Below are 14,943 nucleotides of genomic sequence, written 5' to 3'. Positions count from 1 at the left end.
GTCAAAAAACACCTAAACTGACCGGTAAATTCTAAAAATTGTCAAGCGTAGCTCTACCAATTTTGACTCGAAAAAGCAAAACAATAACATACAGATTTTAAATTTATACGCAGTAGGTCTTTGACTGAATGTGCAACAGTTTGGGCCAGATCCAAGGTGGTCAAATACTACACATACTAATGGAAATAAACCCTAATGCTTTTTGGCGCAGCTTTAAAACTGTGGCTTACGTTGACAACCCATGGCCCTCTGGATACCGGGGAGAACTCAAAGACTCCCCCCGGATCGTCATTCTCCATGATGATAATCTCTCGGCTTGTGAAGCCGGCTTTCAGGATCTGATTTTCAACGTTACTCCTGAGACGTACACACAGAAATGCATATATGAGAACATACACAATTATTATTATAGCTAAACACAAAAGAACAAGAAAAAAAGACATGCCATTACATCCTCTTTAATGAGGAATTGTGGAGCTGCATTTACATGGAGCTGCTTTAAGGCAGATATGTGCCAGTTTCATGCTGAGTATAGCTCTGAAATGTCTGCTTATTGTACTTTTGCTATGTTGTGTGTTTATGTAACACATGCAACAATAATAACAATGACTAAGTAGCTTAATTTAAACTTCTCAAAGCATTCCTTGTATTGTGTGATGCTCATTCATTATTGACTCTATATGCTGAAGTCCCGCTGTTTAGCCCACTTTTAATAACAATGTCAATCAACTGCCTGCCTGCCTCTTTATTGCTCAGCAGGGGAGTAAGTATATGTGTATGTGCTGGGAAAATTGAACCCAAGCAAGCATAACATAATAGGAATAACAAAGACATGACAGGATGAAGCACTCAAAACAGTCACAGTCAAGGCACTGCATGCATACAAACACTTGCATCTTTAAATGGTACATAATCAAGCCTGGTTAAATTAGTGCAAGAACATATAAAGAAGATTCTCTATTTTCTTCCAACAATCCTTTTCTTTTGGATTCACGTTTTTTCACACCATCACAGAATCCCCCACCGTGTCCCAGACCCCCTCATCCCCACATTGACCAAAGACCTCCAGAAAGCCTGAAGTAGGCCCTTCTGTGAAAAACAAAGACGTGATTCACGCCACACAAAAGCCCCAGGTTCACTCCACTCTCCACTTACCCAAAGTACACTATAAAGCGTGCAGTCTCCACCCTGCAGGGGACGAGTGGGAGGGAGAGAAAGCTGTCGTTCTCATCCAAATGTAGACTAACAGATTAACCCCCAATACACATGCATCTCAAAACAAGCTAAGGAGGAACGGGAAGAATCAGGACCTAGTCAGCCCCTCCTATCCTATTGGACTCAAGTGGTGCATAAGCTGACTTTAAACCATTACAGATAACCTCAAAAAGTGAATGTATTATAGTTATTGCATGACAGGACTGATTTCATAATGACTAAAATAAATACTTACAATAAATATAACGATGAATGTCAATTAACTTTAATGGTCCTACCTATCGAGAGTGAGTAGTAAGGTCTCGTTGACTTCTGGGATGTTGTCAGCCAGGATAGTGAAATTGATGGAGGCATCGCTCTGCCCAGAGAGGAAGATGACAGAACCACCAAAAGGGTTCAGGTCATTAGCAGTAACATCCCCACGATTGGCTCCAGTTGGCTTAAGACTCCAGAACACTTCAGCCCGACCGTCTGTGCCATCACGCCGCAGAGGGAGGCTGACCTACGACAATTATCAGAATTAGCCTCTTACACTTAGACACAGTCTGTATAAATTATTCACACTCCGAACGTTGACTAGAGTTGTTTTTTTTCACTGAATGTTTATGAAGCACTGAACTATGAAAGTGAACAAAGGCAAGCTTCACAAAACTGATAGTCTTTGTATATCTTACTGTGCTGGTATTGCTGTCCTCTGGTTCATAAACCACCACTGTGGTGTTGCTTGTAAAGCCAATTTCCCCATTTGCAATGTCAGGGGTGACAGTCAAGGTCAGGTTTAGCGGTCCTCCAAACCTTGGGCTGTTTGATGGAATTGAGGGACTTATGTCAATCAGCTCCAGTGTATTCAACTACAAAAAATAGAACAGAAAAATAGAAGGCTAGATACATATTAATCAGACAGAAAACAACAAATTACACTCAAATACGACTGTATTGTCAGTTTGTAGGTTGCATTGAAAAACCTGTTGATGCTCCCCTCAGTCCATGTATATTTGTACACATATGTGTTTGTATTGAAGCTGAAAGCGTGTGTAGTAATTAAGCATCTACAGAATGTGAAGAAGGCTTTTGTAGTACTTTTTTGCCAGCTTTAAGGGTTAGGTGATGTTGTTAGTTTGGACAGCTGGGTAAATCCCATAGCAACATGCCAGATTTGAGTGCCAATGTAAAACCATTCACACATCCAAATGAGGCACTTAAACCTTGAATAGTACCAATTTGGCCAGAGGTACAGACAGAAACAGAAGGAATGCATTTGGTGATGTGAATGTGAAATGTCGGAGCTGAATTACAACTTAAATTACCTCGTTTCCAGTGGCATTACCTGTATTAAGAAATGAGCTCCATTCTGCAGAAAGGCATCATTCCTGATCGGCAGTATGATGTGGACCATCCGCTCACGGGCAAAAACCACATTAATGGTTCCGCTAACATTCAGGACGTGGTCACGGGCCCGTGCTGGGTCTATGGGACCCGCAGGAATGTAGAGGGCACTGAAGGCCATAGACACGTTACCCCGTGTACCACCACCCCGCAGAAAATTCAGAGACAGGAAACGGCCCTCAGGTTGACTCTGGATCTTCTGCTCTTTGGCTGGGTCAAACCGAAAAAGGCCGTAGACATCGTCACTGTCCTGGATGTAGAAAACCATCTGAGGAAATTGGGGAAGAAAAAAAATGACCAAGAAGAAGGAGACATATGGAACATTTTGAATGATGAAGGAATGATGTCTTTTAGAAAACACAAATTGCCCCTCTATTCATAGTTTCACTGCTAACAAGGGTTATACAGTCCCCGTATGGAGCAAGCTAACAGGTCTCAAATCTATGCGAGAGTAATGGCAATGAAGCCTGGGTGTACCATCAATTACAGTGAAGGATTTTGTGGAGTATCCTGTTTTTATGTTACTAAGAATGTATCTTGATCATAAAAAAGAGAGGTGAGGAACAGAGAGAGTGAAGAAAATAAGTAAGACTGAGAGTAGTATAACAGCCCTGAGCTAACTTTAGCAGGGGCATCCTCTTTAATTAAGTGTGCTAAGACTGTTAAGAGTAGTTTCCACGAGCATTAAACTGTGGTTCAGTCATGGAACCTACACTTGTCAGATGCACTGTCTGGCACGCTCGCTGATTTAAAGCACAGTGTAATGGGCATATTTCCATTTTTGGAGTGTGATACAGGATCTGCAACTTCACTGACAGCAGTGAGGAACTTTCTTTTACAGTTGTTTGTTTATTCATCCAGAAATTTCTTCTGAGCAAACTTGTTCTGCACACATGGCAAACAGGCCCTATAGTTCCATCTAATGCCTTGAACATAAACAAGTCTTGAATCTGCCCACTGCTTTCACACGTAGCCAAGAGGCTTGGACAAAGATGGAAGCAATAAAAACTTGTCACCATTTCATCTGTGCTTAAAAAAAACACAGAAACACCCCACACAGAGTGTGCCGCCTGTTTCGACTTTGTTTTGATTCAGCCACATTAAGGGAACACCCACAGAGCAAAGTTACACACTAAGGGGTCGACTTTTGCGGCGTGTGCCAAGTTTGCCACTGTGCCTTACAGTAGGTCCCACACATGCAAAACACATGCAACATGTGGATGTGTTCCCTAACAAGTGCAGCTAATTATTTTTTTACATACCCCAACATAATCCTAATAAATAAAAATATAAATAATTCATAATCCCAAAAAATGTAATTAGTTAATTAATTAATTAAATGTCTTTTAAACTCACCTCAATGGGTTCGTCAACCTCGGCATTTCCAGTTACTGTACTGGGCAGCAATTTGAAAATGAAGGCCTCTGCTTCTTCAGGTTGATCATCTGCCACAATGTTTATTTGAATGATAGCAGTCTTGTCACCAGCAGCAAATCTTACTTGCCCCACCTCAGGCCTCAAATCATCTGACACTGGCGAACGATCACTGGAGTTTCTGCTGATGGACCAGTTGGCAGACACTTCACCATAGCTGCCTCCAATTCTTACAATAACGATGCCATCAAACCTGGAGGAGTGACAATCTTGGATGTAAATGGTTGATTTTATTTTTACATTAGCGTTTAGATTTAGCTAGCATGTAACACAAGAGGATTTAGATCACGGATGTCAAACATAAGGCCCGGGGACCAGAATCAGCACAATCTGCCCCACTGGATAGCTTTGGAAAATCTAAAGGAGGGCATAGACTTTCAGACTTTTAAATTTATTTTAAAACACTTTAAAGCTTTTCCTACTGATAAAGATCTACTTCATTGCCATTCATGCTACACAATATTAATTAAGTGATTAATAAACAATTTAATAACAGAAAAGTTCCTGTTTTTTTCAAAATTTACTATAGAAATTTCTTTTGTTTTTTCTACAATGGGACCAGAAAACAGGATATTTTCTGTGAATTAACAGAAGCTACCAGATTTTTTTTTCTGTAATTTTACACATGTACTTCTTAAAAAGATTTATTTCATTTTCTTACAGCACTATTCATATATGTATCATGGAAAATCTAAGACATAGTGTTGAAATTGCAGTTCTTTTCTTATATTAAGCTATCTTAGGGATTAAATTCATAGTTAAACTTCTTTACACTTCAATGGTCCAGCCCACTTAAGGCTGTTTTTGGCCCTCGATATACAATGAGTTTGACATCCTTGATTTAGATTATACAACAAATTATATAGTACCCATTTATAGAGAAAACAATGCTACCTCTGTGTCAGATCTTCATTGATGCTGATTGGCCGAACCAGTGTGCTGCTGCTGATTGAGAGGACACCATGAGGTTTATCATTGGGCTCGATGGTCACCTGCACAGAGTTAGGCGATACCAGCACAGCATCTCCTCTGATCGTGTCCTCCAGCAGGACCAGATGGAAGGACTCTGCAAGTTCTGGGACATTATCATCACTGATGTTGAACAGCAGGCTAGTTTTATAGACAAATGGAGGGAATGTAACTCTTCTGACTGGCTGTAGATCGAAGAAATCCACAGCTGGTGTGGCACTGCCCAGGCCTTCACCACTCACCACCATGTAATCTACAGAAACCTAAAGACAGTAGAGTCCAGATGTTTCATACAAATTCAACAAATGTTTTTTGTTTTCTTTACATATAAGTTGTTGATTGTGTGTATATGAGTGCTTTTGCAGTAAAAGACTATGTAAACATGAAAACTAGGTGTAAAGAACACAACCTCAGTGTCAACAGAGCCAATGAGCGGCCCATCCTCAGTCAATCGACCTCTGGTCACATTGAGGGCAATGACTGCTGCAGACTCTGGTACTGCCATGACAGTGTGGGAGAACCGCAGAGGGCTGTCATTACGCAGGATTCTCAGCCAAACACTGCTGGCGTTGGGCTTGAGGAGAGCTCCTCCTGCTACACCAGTTAGTCTTACTGAAAACACTTCATCATCCTCTGGGACCTGGTACACAGAGAAAGCAAAACACGTTCATATACCATTCAAAACTCTAAACATGTATGTAGCAAAAAAGATTAGGAAGAATGCTGTACACTTTATTTTACAGTTAAAATAATTTCAAAACTTCAAACTTTTGCCAGTGCAGTAAAGATTTTTATAGAGACAGATTGCAAGAAATTTAAATGGTCCAGTGTTCAATACCTGGTCATCCCGAATAAGTACACTAAAGTGCACTACAGCCTGGCCTACAGGAATAGTGATGTTTCCACTGTCGGGACTGAGATCCTCACTGGCAGGGTTGGGACCATCAGCGATCTATGAAGACAGGAAGGAGAACAACCCCAGTGATATTCCTACTTTGACAGCCCATGGGCTCAACATGAATGTGAATTTATCCTTACTATGGAACACAAAGCAGTTGCATTATTTATGAAACATAGATGTTGCTATTTGTATCTAAAACATCTAAACTCTTGAATTCACAAGTCTCTTTAAGGCAGAGGGATAAACTTAAAAAAGCATCTAACAAGCTACATGCAACACTGATTTGTTAGACACTGTTAGTTCTTGAAGCATAAAAGTCACATAGGTATGCTGATATTATGCACATGATCTCACCTCAAAATTTACAGTCACAGTACCATATGTTCCCTTTTCTCTAATTAGAGTTAAAGGCACGTAACGGTTCCCTCCTCTGGGTTCATCAACTATGATCTCCTCAGTCTGAGATGAAAAGAAAGAAAACATGAAAACAGAACTTTAATCAGCTTACATTCTATTTCATTCATTGATTCAATTAGAATCATCCAAATTAAGAATAAATGAAAATGTAATATTTGCATCAGCAAATAAAATAGGTAATGCATTTCATTTTAACTGAACCCCAATCTGGCAGTGGAAGCGAGCAAAATGTCTCTTTACACATGTAACAAGATAACCAAGAGAACATTTACATTTAATTGAAATTATTGTATTTGATTTTGAGAAATTCATACTCTTTTTTTCTGTATTATATATATACATGTATATATATATATATTGTTTTACGTTTTTTTTTAAAGATACTTATTATTTTTATTAGCAAACAAGTAATTTATAAAGTCGCTGTATTTGAACTGCTTAAATCCTTTGGTTTCCATTTTTTTTTAGCAATTCTTCCAGTGAAAGATCACGCTAACGATGTAACTGAATCAAAACAAAGTGAAAAAATTCAGAGAGAAAGTAGTAAAGGAGTCAGACAGAAAGACTACACACTAGGGAACACAGCACACTCTTTCAGGAAATAAATCTTAAGCAACCAGTCTTTCATGTGGTATATCGAAAGACATTTAGGGAAAAATATAAAGAAGAAAAAGAAGAAAATAATCAGTCAAGCCAAAAAGATATTGATTCAAAGCAAACCAAATCATTATTCAGCAAACAAGATTATGTGGTACAGGTCACTTGAGAACTATGAAAAATCTTACTCATTAGTCAAGCTGGTCACTTCAACCATGACTGCCACACAGCAGTGCAGTATGTTACTACTATTAGATCTTTTTTTTATTAACTCGCACCATAAACTGTTAAATTTGTAGATTTCTAACAGGGTTCAAGGAAGATTTTAGGCTGCTTTAAGGACCCCAAGAAAAAGTTTGTAAATTGGTGAACCAGCAAAGACAGGATGAAGGTGGATGGAAAGTTTCTTACTGAGTTGAAGGCAATTATTCCAAAGGCGTTATCATTGGACAGTATGGTGATGGTTGCCTTTTTTGGTGTCCCCAGTGTAACACCATTTGAGGAACTCTGAAAAGTGAGGAGAATAGAAATGATTAGATAAAGCAAAGATTATAGCGTATTTACATTAACACTCCTTTATCTTCCCCCCCTACCAAAGGTAATCCTGATCCTCATGTGGACAGCCAGACCGACTGCCTTATCTACGGGCTACACTACATTCCTGTGTTCCCACCGAGAAGCCCTGGTGAGAGGGCACAAAGACAGGAAGTACTGGTTTCAGACCAGTTGATTTGTCAGGTTAGCTCTCTGCAGGAAACCTTTTTAGGACTTGTAACCTTCTCTCTGATTCAGTGCTAGAACAGAAAGACTTAACATCCCAGCAGGCCTAAAATCACACCATGAGTTAACAGGGCTTACACCTAAGTGTTTACTGATGATCTGCAAGGTTTTATTTTTCCAAGACAGGATTCAAAAGAAAAAAACAACAACACACTTTTACACGGTGCTTCCAGGGTTTCCATTAGTGAGCTTAAATATGTTTTTACAAGACCCAACAGTTCTGACATCCACCAAAACTTCAAAATTCCCTTTACAACTTTCAAACATCTGGATATGCACTCACTGCAGGTATTTTGGAAAATGACCAACTATATTACATTCTTGTCATAGTATTATAAACAGAAACACACATTTCTCCACTAAAGTGTGTGTTAAATATCTTTAAGTTTTCTCAGCCAAACAAAGTGCATTTGAAACTTCTTATCAAAACCACTACAAGTTTCAGTCTCCACATGTAAAGGTGAGAGCAAGCAGAACAGCACAAAAACATACTTAAGCCTCTTGCATTCGTCTCTTTATTCAAATGGGGCTTTTTTAGACTCTAACATTCTTTCTGATGCTGAGCCCTTGTAGCAGGTCAGCTCACAGACACCAAATCCACACTTTTCCCAATCCAAGCCACTGAGCATGCCAGGAAACTGCTCACAAACACATACCCACACACACTTATATGGACACACTCATGTAAAGAAAAAAATCACTTTAGAAACTTAGAAAAACAACATCGTTGAAAGTATGGCGCTGTAAATCAACCATGCCAAGTCTTCTATGCCATGATCCGCTATGTGTTTCTGTAATTTTGTGCTAGGCTGCACCTGCTCTGATCTACAACGACTCAACACTGTTTCTGTAAAACAAATCTTTTCCTGTCATAGTCAACCAGCAATGTTTTCTACTGTAACAGATTTTACACACTGAACCGTAAGAGATAATAACTATGGCCCTGATTTACCCTTTATTTTCTTGTGTTTATTCCTTGACACCTTTTGTAGCGCACACTTGTACTCCAGACATAACTCCAGTAAGCTGATAGGCTTGTATTTGGCCAAAGCTTTGTCTCATTGTAGTGTAAACAGAAGGGCTAAAAGTGGTCGCCTCATTTGGTCTTTCACTCTAGTAGCAGGCTAAAAATGGAGTTTTGCTACCGAATATTAACCAGATGTCACAAAAATGCAGCATCAAATTGAGAACGATTGATGTGAACGAAAGCCGCTCTTGCTGACAGATGTTTAGAATTGTTGCTATTCTCTTAATTTAGACTACAGTGCTCACAATCTGGGGTGTTTCCCCTACAATTGCCTCAGGAGAGGGAGCCAAAAGAAAAAAAACCCACATGGAATAAATTATCAATTAATTAATTAATTAACTTATTTCAGCTTATTTATATACACTCATTGCATTTCACAGCAATGTAAGAATCTCTACTGTGCTTTGCTTCCATTGTTGCGTCTCTACCTTCAGCTTTAGTGTGTGTGTGTGTGTGTGTGTGTGTGTTAGTTTCACTCCCATACACAGAGAAAAGAAAAGGAAGGTAACTTTATGAGACAACTTGTTGTGTTAAGTGCAATAAGAGTAACCCAACAATAATAAATCCATCTAAAATGAAAGTGTATAAAAATTCTTTTAGGATTTGACTTTTTTTTTTTTTTTTAAAAAGAGAGCCGAGCCGACAGGGAAAAGCGGGATAGTCACCCCCACAACCAGCCAAACCCAGGGGATTCAAAATGACCTTTATCTCTAAGTGAGGGACAGGATGGGCAGGCAACAAGACCAGCCAAAGCCAGCCCATCAATCAAACTTGACAACTAAAGGCTACATGAAACCATGGAGATAGTCTCTAGGCTTAAGTCACCCAGAACTGTGACGGCAATTGGTTTGAAAAAGATTTGCAATTTGTACCATTTAAGATCATTTTCACATCTTTCACAAAATCTGACACTGACGTAGCCATGCTTTTCAAGCCATGTGATCATCTTAGATTAATTAAATAGCACACTGAAGCGCAGTACTGAGGGACGAGAAGAAAGTGACACACACCAACTCGCAGAGAAGCGATGGGCTCTTACCTGTAACATGAGGTTGAACGTAAACGTCTCATCGGCTTCAGGCAAGTCGTCATCTTTCACGGCAATAAAGATGGTCTTACTGGACTCACTGGACAGCAGGAAGGCTGCAGCATTAATGGCTTCAAAGTCCCCAGTGTCAACTCCCTCTAGCTGAATGAAACATGACAACACATTTTAACTAAAGCAACTGCTTTTTTTCAGTTTACATATATTTTTATATTCATGTCAAAGTGTGCCAATAGCATGCTCCAGGCCTGAACTTTTTGCATGTCTCAGTTCAGAAAACAGACATCATGTCCTCTTTGATTTTATTCATTTATACTTGGACTCGCTTGAGCCTGAGTTTCTGGGCTTTTCTATCTATTTCCGTTAGTTGCTGGAAGGAAGTCTGACACTATACAGTATTTTAACCAGCAATTCAGCTCTTGGTATAAAAATTAATGTAACAAGAAATATGGTAAAGATATCAAGAATCACAAAAAAAACCTTAAACTACTCTTCATCGCACCGCCAGTTCGTATTTCCAGACACCAACTGTGAGCAGCTGACACTGGGCTCCATGTAGACGACATAAAGCCAAAATCCATTCATTTCCAACTGAGTTTCTGCTGACACAGTGGGACTTTTATATCATCAACTTTGTTTGTTATAGACAAAACAGTTACTGATTCTCAAGTTCACCTGATGTGAAGGTCAACTTTCCCAGAATAAGGACACTTATATGTTTAACTGTACAGACAGAACAGGCTGAATGATTCAACAGGCTGCAGAATTGTTGAGTAATTTTCACTCACTGCTGTGAACTGTTGTGAATTTCTATATTATTTGTAAGTTCACAGCACCAACAGTTGCTGACCTATGCACATATTAGAAACATATTACAAGACAATAGCTTCATATCCTACCAGAACCAAAGCTGTCACATTGACTGGGTCTCCCACTCTCTCTATGACCAGGCGGACCACAGCTGTACTGCTCTCGTTGACAACAAAGTCAGTCTGCCCCAGGAACCGCAGCGTGGCTGACTCTGACGTAGTGCCAGGGATGGACAGAGCCAGAATCAACCCAGCTAGCAGGAAGGCAGGGAGCATTCCTGCCAGCACATGGAAGAAAATATTGAAAAAAATGCAGCAAATCAGATAAAATATGTGCAGTGAAAGAAATAAGAATTTTACATGCAAAGAAGTTAACAATAATAATAATAATATAATACTTAATAACACACAAACATACTTCAGATTTAGTACATAATGCTGGTATGTTCTCTACAGGACCAAGTCTGAATAAACAATCATCACATCAAAATTTGTCAATAGTAAGAAAGTCAATCAATCAAAAATCAAATAATCCTTATTCATAGACACTTATGATACAAAAACAACTCTAAAAACAAATACAGGGTTTACAAAAATAAACATATTTTTTACATTAAACATTACTGATGTTAAAATGTAAACATACACACTCATTACAACTGTTATGTGCTATAGGCGATACTGAATAGCCAGATGTTCAGAAGGCCTGCTGGCTTTTATAATGTGGAGCCTGGCAGGCTTTTTGGTCATTGTGGTCTGAATGATTCACAACAGTATCCCATAAGTCCAATGCCTGTTGTCCTCATGTTGTCATAACTGCTAAAGCAGTTACATTTGAGTTTACAGTTCTACACCACATGAATCAAAAGTCATGCCATGCAATCCGTGCAATTCTGCATTACCACCTCTGTCTTCTCTCCCTCTCTCTAATTATTTTGAGACTCCCCTGCTTCCTCCAGTAATCCTCACATCTTAGTTTGTGTCCTCCACACCCCTCTGCTCTCCACTTCTCTCATCTTGTCATGTTTCCTCATCTCTCCTCTCTGTCACCCCCTGCTTAGCTCTCTCACACAAAATAATCCTGAAGCTGGATGGAGCTGCTGAGACAGTTGTCATGGTTAACAAAACAAAACAACACAGCATGACGCGTGGGGCGGAGCCAGCCTAAAGCCAGATTGTGGCCACTCTGTCCTGTCTGTCTCCTCCTTGTTGCCTTTTACCCATCCCATTCATAATCTGCACCACACAGCCTGGCTAACAGTATGAACACGTAAGGTCTTTTAAAAAATATTTGCTCTTAATTACAAGGTTGAAAAAGAACATCAGCAACTAGAGTGGATGAAGTCATGCTGTTTGGGTTCTTTTTTTTCATACACAGAAATCATTTAGGAAAGTTGGGCATTGAAAATACCCCACTTTTCATTTGTTCCATTACTGTTAAATCAATCTGAGTAATTCTCAGTACGGGAGGATGTTTAAATGGAGCCCATCGATCAGTCATTATGTCAACTTCAATGGGAGAAATCACTGTAACAACATTAAAAGTTATCGACTGATGAATACACTCAGAATAAACTGGTGCAAATTTTATGTTGTGACAAATACAACAAATACTGCACGTTTTAAGTGTTTGTGTTTTGTGTCTGTGTATGTGTGTCTGTGTGTGTGCAGGGGGTGTTGCATATGTCACACACATGCCAGGAAGGGAGAGATGGCTGGAAAATCCATCAAAAAGGGATTTAAAGCTGGTGGGTCACAAAGCTGGACAGTGGGAAACAGAGGATACGGCTAAAGGGGAACAGAGGTGAGTGTGTTGCTGGACAAAGAGGGGCCCGGGTTGAATAAATCCTCTTATTTGCCCTGCTCTCGTTCCTGGGGTTGGAAACCAATTGAATCACTGACCGAAAGTTTGAGTAAAACACCATAAACCTTATTGGTTGTATCATCTCACTGAAATTGACTTGTAAGTGTGTGTGTGTGTGTGTGTGTGTGTCTGTGTGTGTCTGTGTGTGTGTGCAATTGTATCCACTTGCCTGCCTAATTAAGTTATATGAGACAGTAAAGTCACCAAATGTCTAGTTTGGTCTGGCCACAGGTTGTAAACTTTGTAGAAAATCTTCAAAGTGTTATTGTAGAGAATGCAACATACCGTAGTCAGTCTCGGTCTTCCAATGTTATATTGCTTTCAGTTCTCAAATAGTCTGAGATCCCACATCTTTGCTCAAACGTTATGCACCAAAACCTCATTTCCAACCTTCCCAATGATTGCCTCACATTATTTAAACCATCATTTTTGATGGATGTTAGCAAGCATCCAACCCTCTACCCTCCTAGCAACCCCACGTCAAAACAGAGGGCAGCCCTTTCACATCCACTGACCCAGATGCCGCACTTCCTTCAAAGGGCCTAATACAAAGCAGATGCTGTGTGGATGGCACAGGTCTGTTCTATAAGCAGCAGGGCAGTTTTTGTGCTGGCATCACGCATTGTGCCAATTCTGACCCCAGGGGTTTAAGGGGCCCCTAGGATCTGTCTGTCACAGCTAAAGGCGGCATGGAGTGCCTGGCGCAGACCTTTGACATTGATAAGACTGGGAGTCACAGTTCATGTAGAGAGGTGCGCAGAGACACAGTTTCTTTCTTGCAAACACACACACACACACACACACACACACACACACGCATACACACACACACACACACACACACACACACACACACACACACACACACACACACACACACACCAGTTTTCATATATTGATGCATTTGGCAGGGCAGCCTAAGTCAGCATGCATCCATAAAGCTAACTGGGTGACAGTCCAGGACACGGGAGAGAAAACACACTGTCCATCACAAATATCTTGGACCCAACTTCTGAAAAGATGATGGCTGAGCTGAGGGCTCTTAAATCTGACAGATAAAGCCACAGAAAGCTCCACAAGTAAAGAGACCGTACAATGTGAACATCCAAATTTGCTTTTATTGACTTACTCCATGATCCTGACTACGATCTACTCACTTACTTTCCTTCCTACTGCATTACTTTACTTCCTGGAACACAAACTGCGCCTAGTAAATAGGTAGCGCTGCAGTATGTAGTATTTTCTAAATAGTAAAGCACAATTTTGCACTAAAAAGCTAAAGTAAAAAATTAACCTTTGGCCTGGAACAATGCAGAATAATTCTTTTAAAAAAACAATTAAAATTCCTAAACCTGTTGTTCACTGTAATCATTTCTGAGCAGTGCATAATACTTCCAGATTACTTCTACATAAGCAGGCTTTGCCAGGAAAGTATCTTAGTACGTAGACATTGAGCTACAACATTGCTTAGCACTCAAAAGTTAAGCTAAGATCAAAGGCAAATGGAACAACACACATATGCTCTACTGTATACGGGGCATGAGTTCACTATCCAATCACTCAGTAATCGCTCACTTTTTCTTCATTTCTCATCTTTTTCTGTGATACATCTCATAAGTTCATTTTTCATGGAGACAAACTTTGTTTTAGTTATCTCAGTAATGCATACATCATCACCTGGTAGCCAAATAAACACGCTCAAACATAAAAAGCACCATGATGAATCACATCTAGAACATCTGTGATAGGATGTGGTATTCTGGCCCCAACACCTCTCAGCCCTTCTTACAAAAAAAACAAAAAGAAAAACTGGTGGCAACCTGGTGTTAGGAGCCCAGTTCATAAAAAACTGTTACATCGGATCATTTGCAGTCACACACACGCACACATACACACACTGCGTGATCTATTGGATATCCCTATCAGAGGTGCTGAGGCGGTGTCTGGTTGCAGGGCTGCTCCTGGGGTCAGAGCTTGTTGCTGATATCTCTAGAGTTTCTCCTGACAGTGGCCTCAGCGTTGTAATCTTTAACATCAATTATTCATTATAAGCCTAAGACTTTACAGCGGTAGTAAGTGTGACAGTGCAAGATTCACCGTGTGTCAGCTGCAGTAAGTCAGGTGACTGAGTTAAAGAAATAAATGCTGTCAAATGTTATGTCAAATGACTTCTGTTTGCAATGGTTTGTTAGGGCAGTGCGGATTAGTTAGGCTCCAAAATATTCCTTCCCTTGGACCCTACAGGTGCGTGTTCAGGGGGTGGAGGGGTTGAACCAGCAGGCAGCAGTGAGGGTCAGATGGGACATTCTGGAGCTGAAACAGACGGCCAAATTTGGAGGGTGTGTTTGATATCTGACACAAGGTACATGAAGCTTGCAGGCTTTAATTCATGTAGTTTTTCAGTGTTCTTACAGACTCTAATGTTTGACATTGACTGAGTGAAATTTTTCTCTTCTGTTTTCTTTTTTGACTTATCAAAGACAGCATCTGTCAACCCTT

General features: G+C 40.0%; 1 protein-coding gene across 1 annotated transcript in view; it reads right to left on the bottom strand.

The window, feature by feature from the left end:
* adgrv1 (adhesion G protein-coupled receptor V1) overlaps positions 1 to 14,943 on the bottom strand; it is a 108,838-nt gene that overhangs the window by 86,625 nt on the left and 7,270 nt on the right. The window contains exons 2-13 of the mRNA XM_019366190.2: positions 10,671 to 10,858; positions 9,766 to 9,915; positions 7,331 to 7,426; positions 6,260 to 6,364; positions 5,843 to 5,956; positions 5,414 to 5,644; positions 4,930 to 5,267; positions 3,958 to 4,228; positions 2,543 to 2,869; positions 1,890 to 2,066; positions 1,494 to 1,717; positions 231 to 357 (exon numbers count right to left, since the gene is read on the bottom strand). Of these exons, the coding sequence (XP_019221735.1) occupies positions 231 to 357; positions 1,494 to 1,717; positions 1,890 to 2,066; positions 2,543 to 2,869; positions 3,958 to 4,228; positions 4,930 to 5,267; positions 5,414 to 5,644; positions 5,843 to 5,956; positions 6,260 to 6,364; positions 7,331 to 7,426; positions 9,766 to 9,915; positions 10,671 to 10,856 (2,346 nt within the window). The 5' untranslated portion in view covers positions 10,857 to 10,858. The remainder of the gene's footprint in view (positions 1 to 230; positions 358 to 1,493; positions 1,718 to 1,889; positions 2,067 to 2,542; positions 2,870 to 3,957; positions 4,229 to 4,929; positions 5,268 to 5,413; positions 5,645 to 5,842; positions 5,957 to 6,259; positions 6,365 to 7,330; positions 7,427 to 9,765; positions 9,916 to 10,670; positions 10,859 to 14,943) is intronic.

This window comes from Oreochromis niloticus, linkage group LG12 (genome assembly GCF_001858045.2).
Source record: "Oreochromis niloticus isolate F11D_XX linkage group LG12, O_niloticus_UMD_NMBU, whole genome shotgun sequence".
In the NCBI taxonomy this organism is placed as follows: Eukaryota; Metazoa; Chordata; class Actinopteri; order Cichliformes; family Cichlidae; genus Oreochromis; species Oreochromis niloticus.
This window is presented reverse-complemented; position numbering and strand designations above follow the sequence as displayed.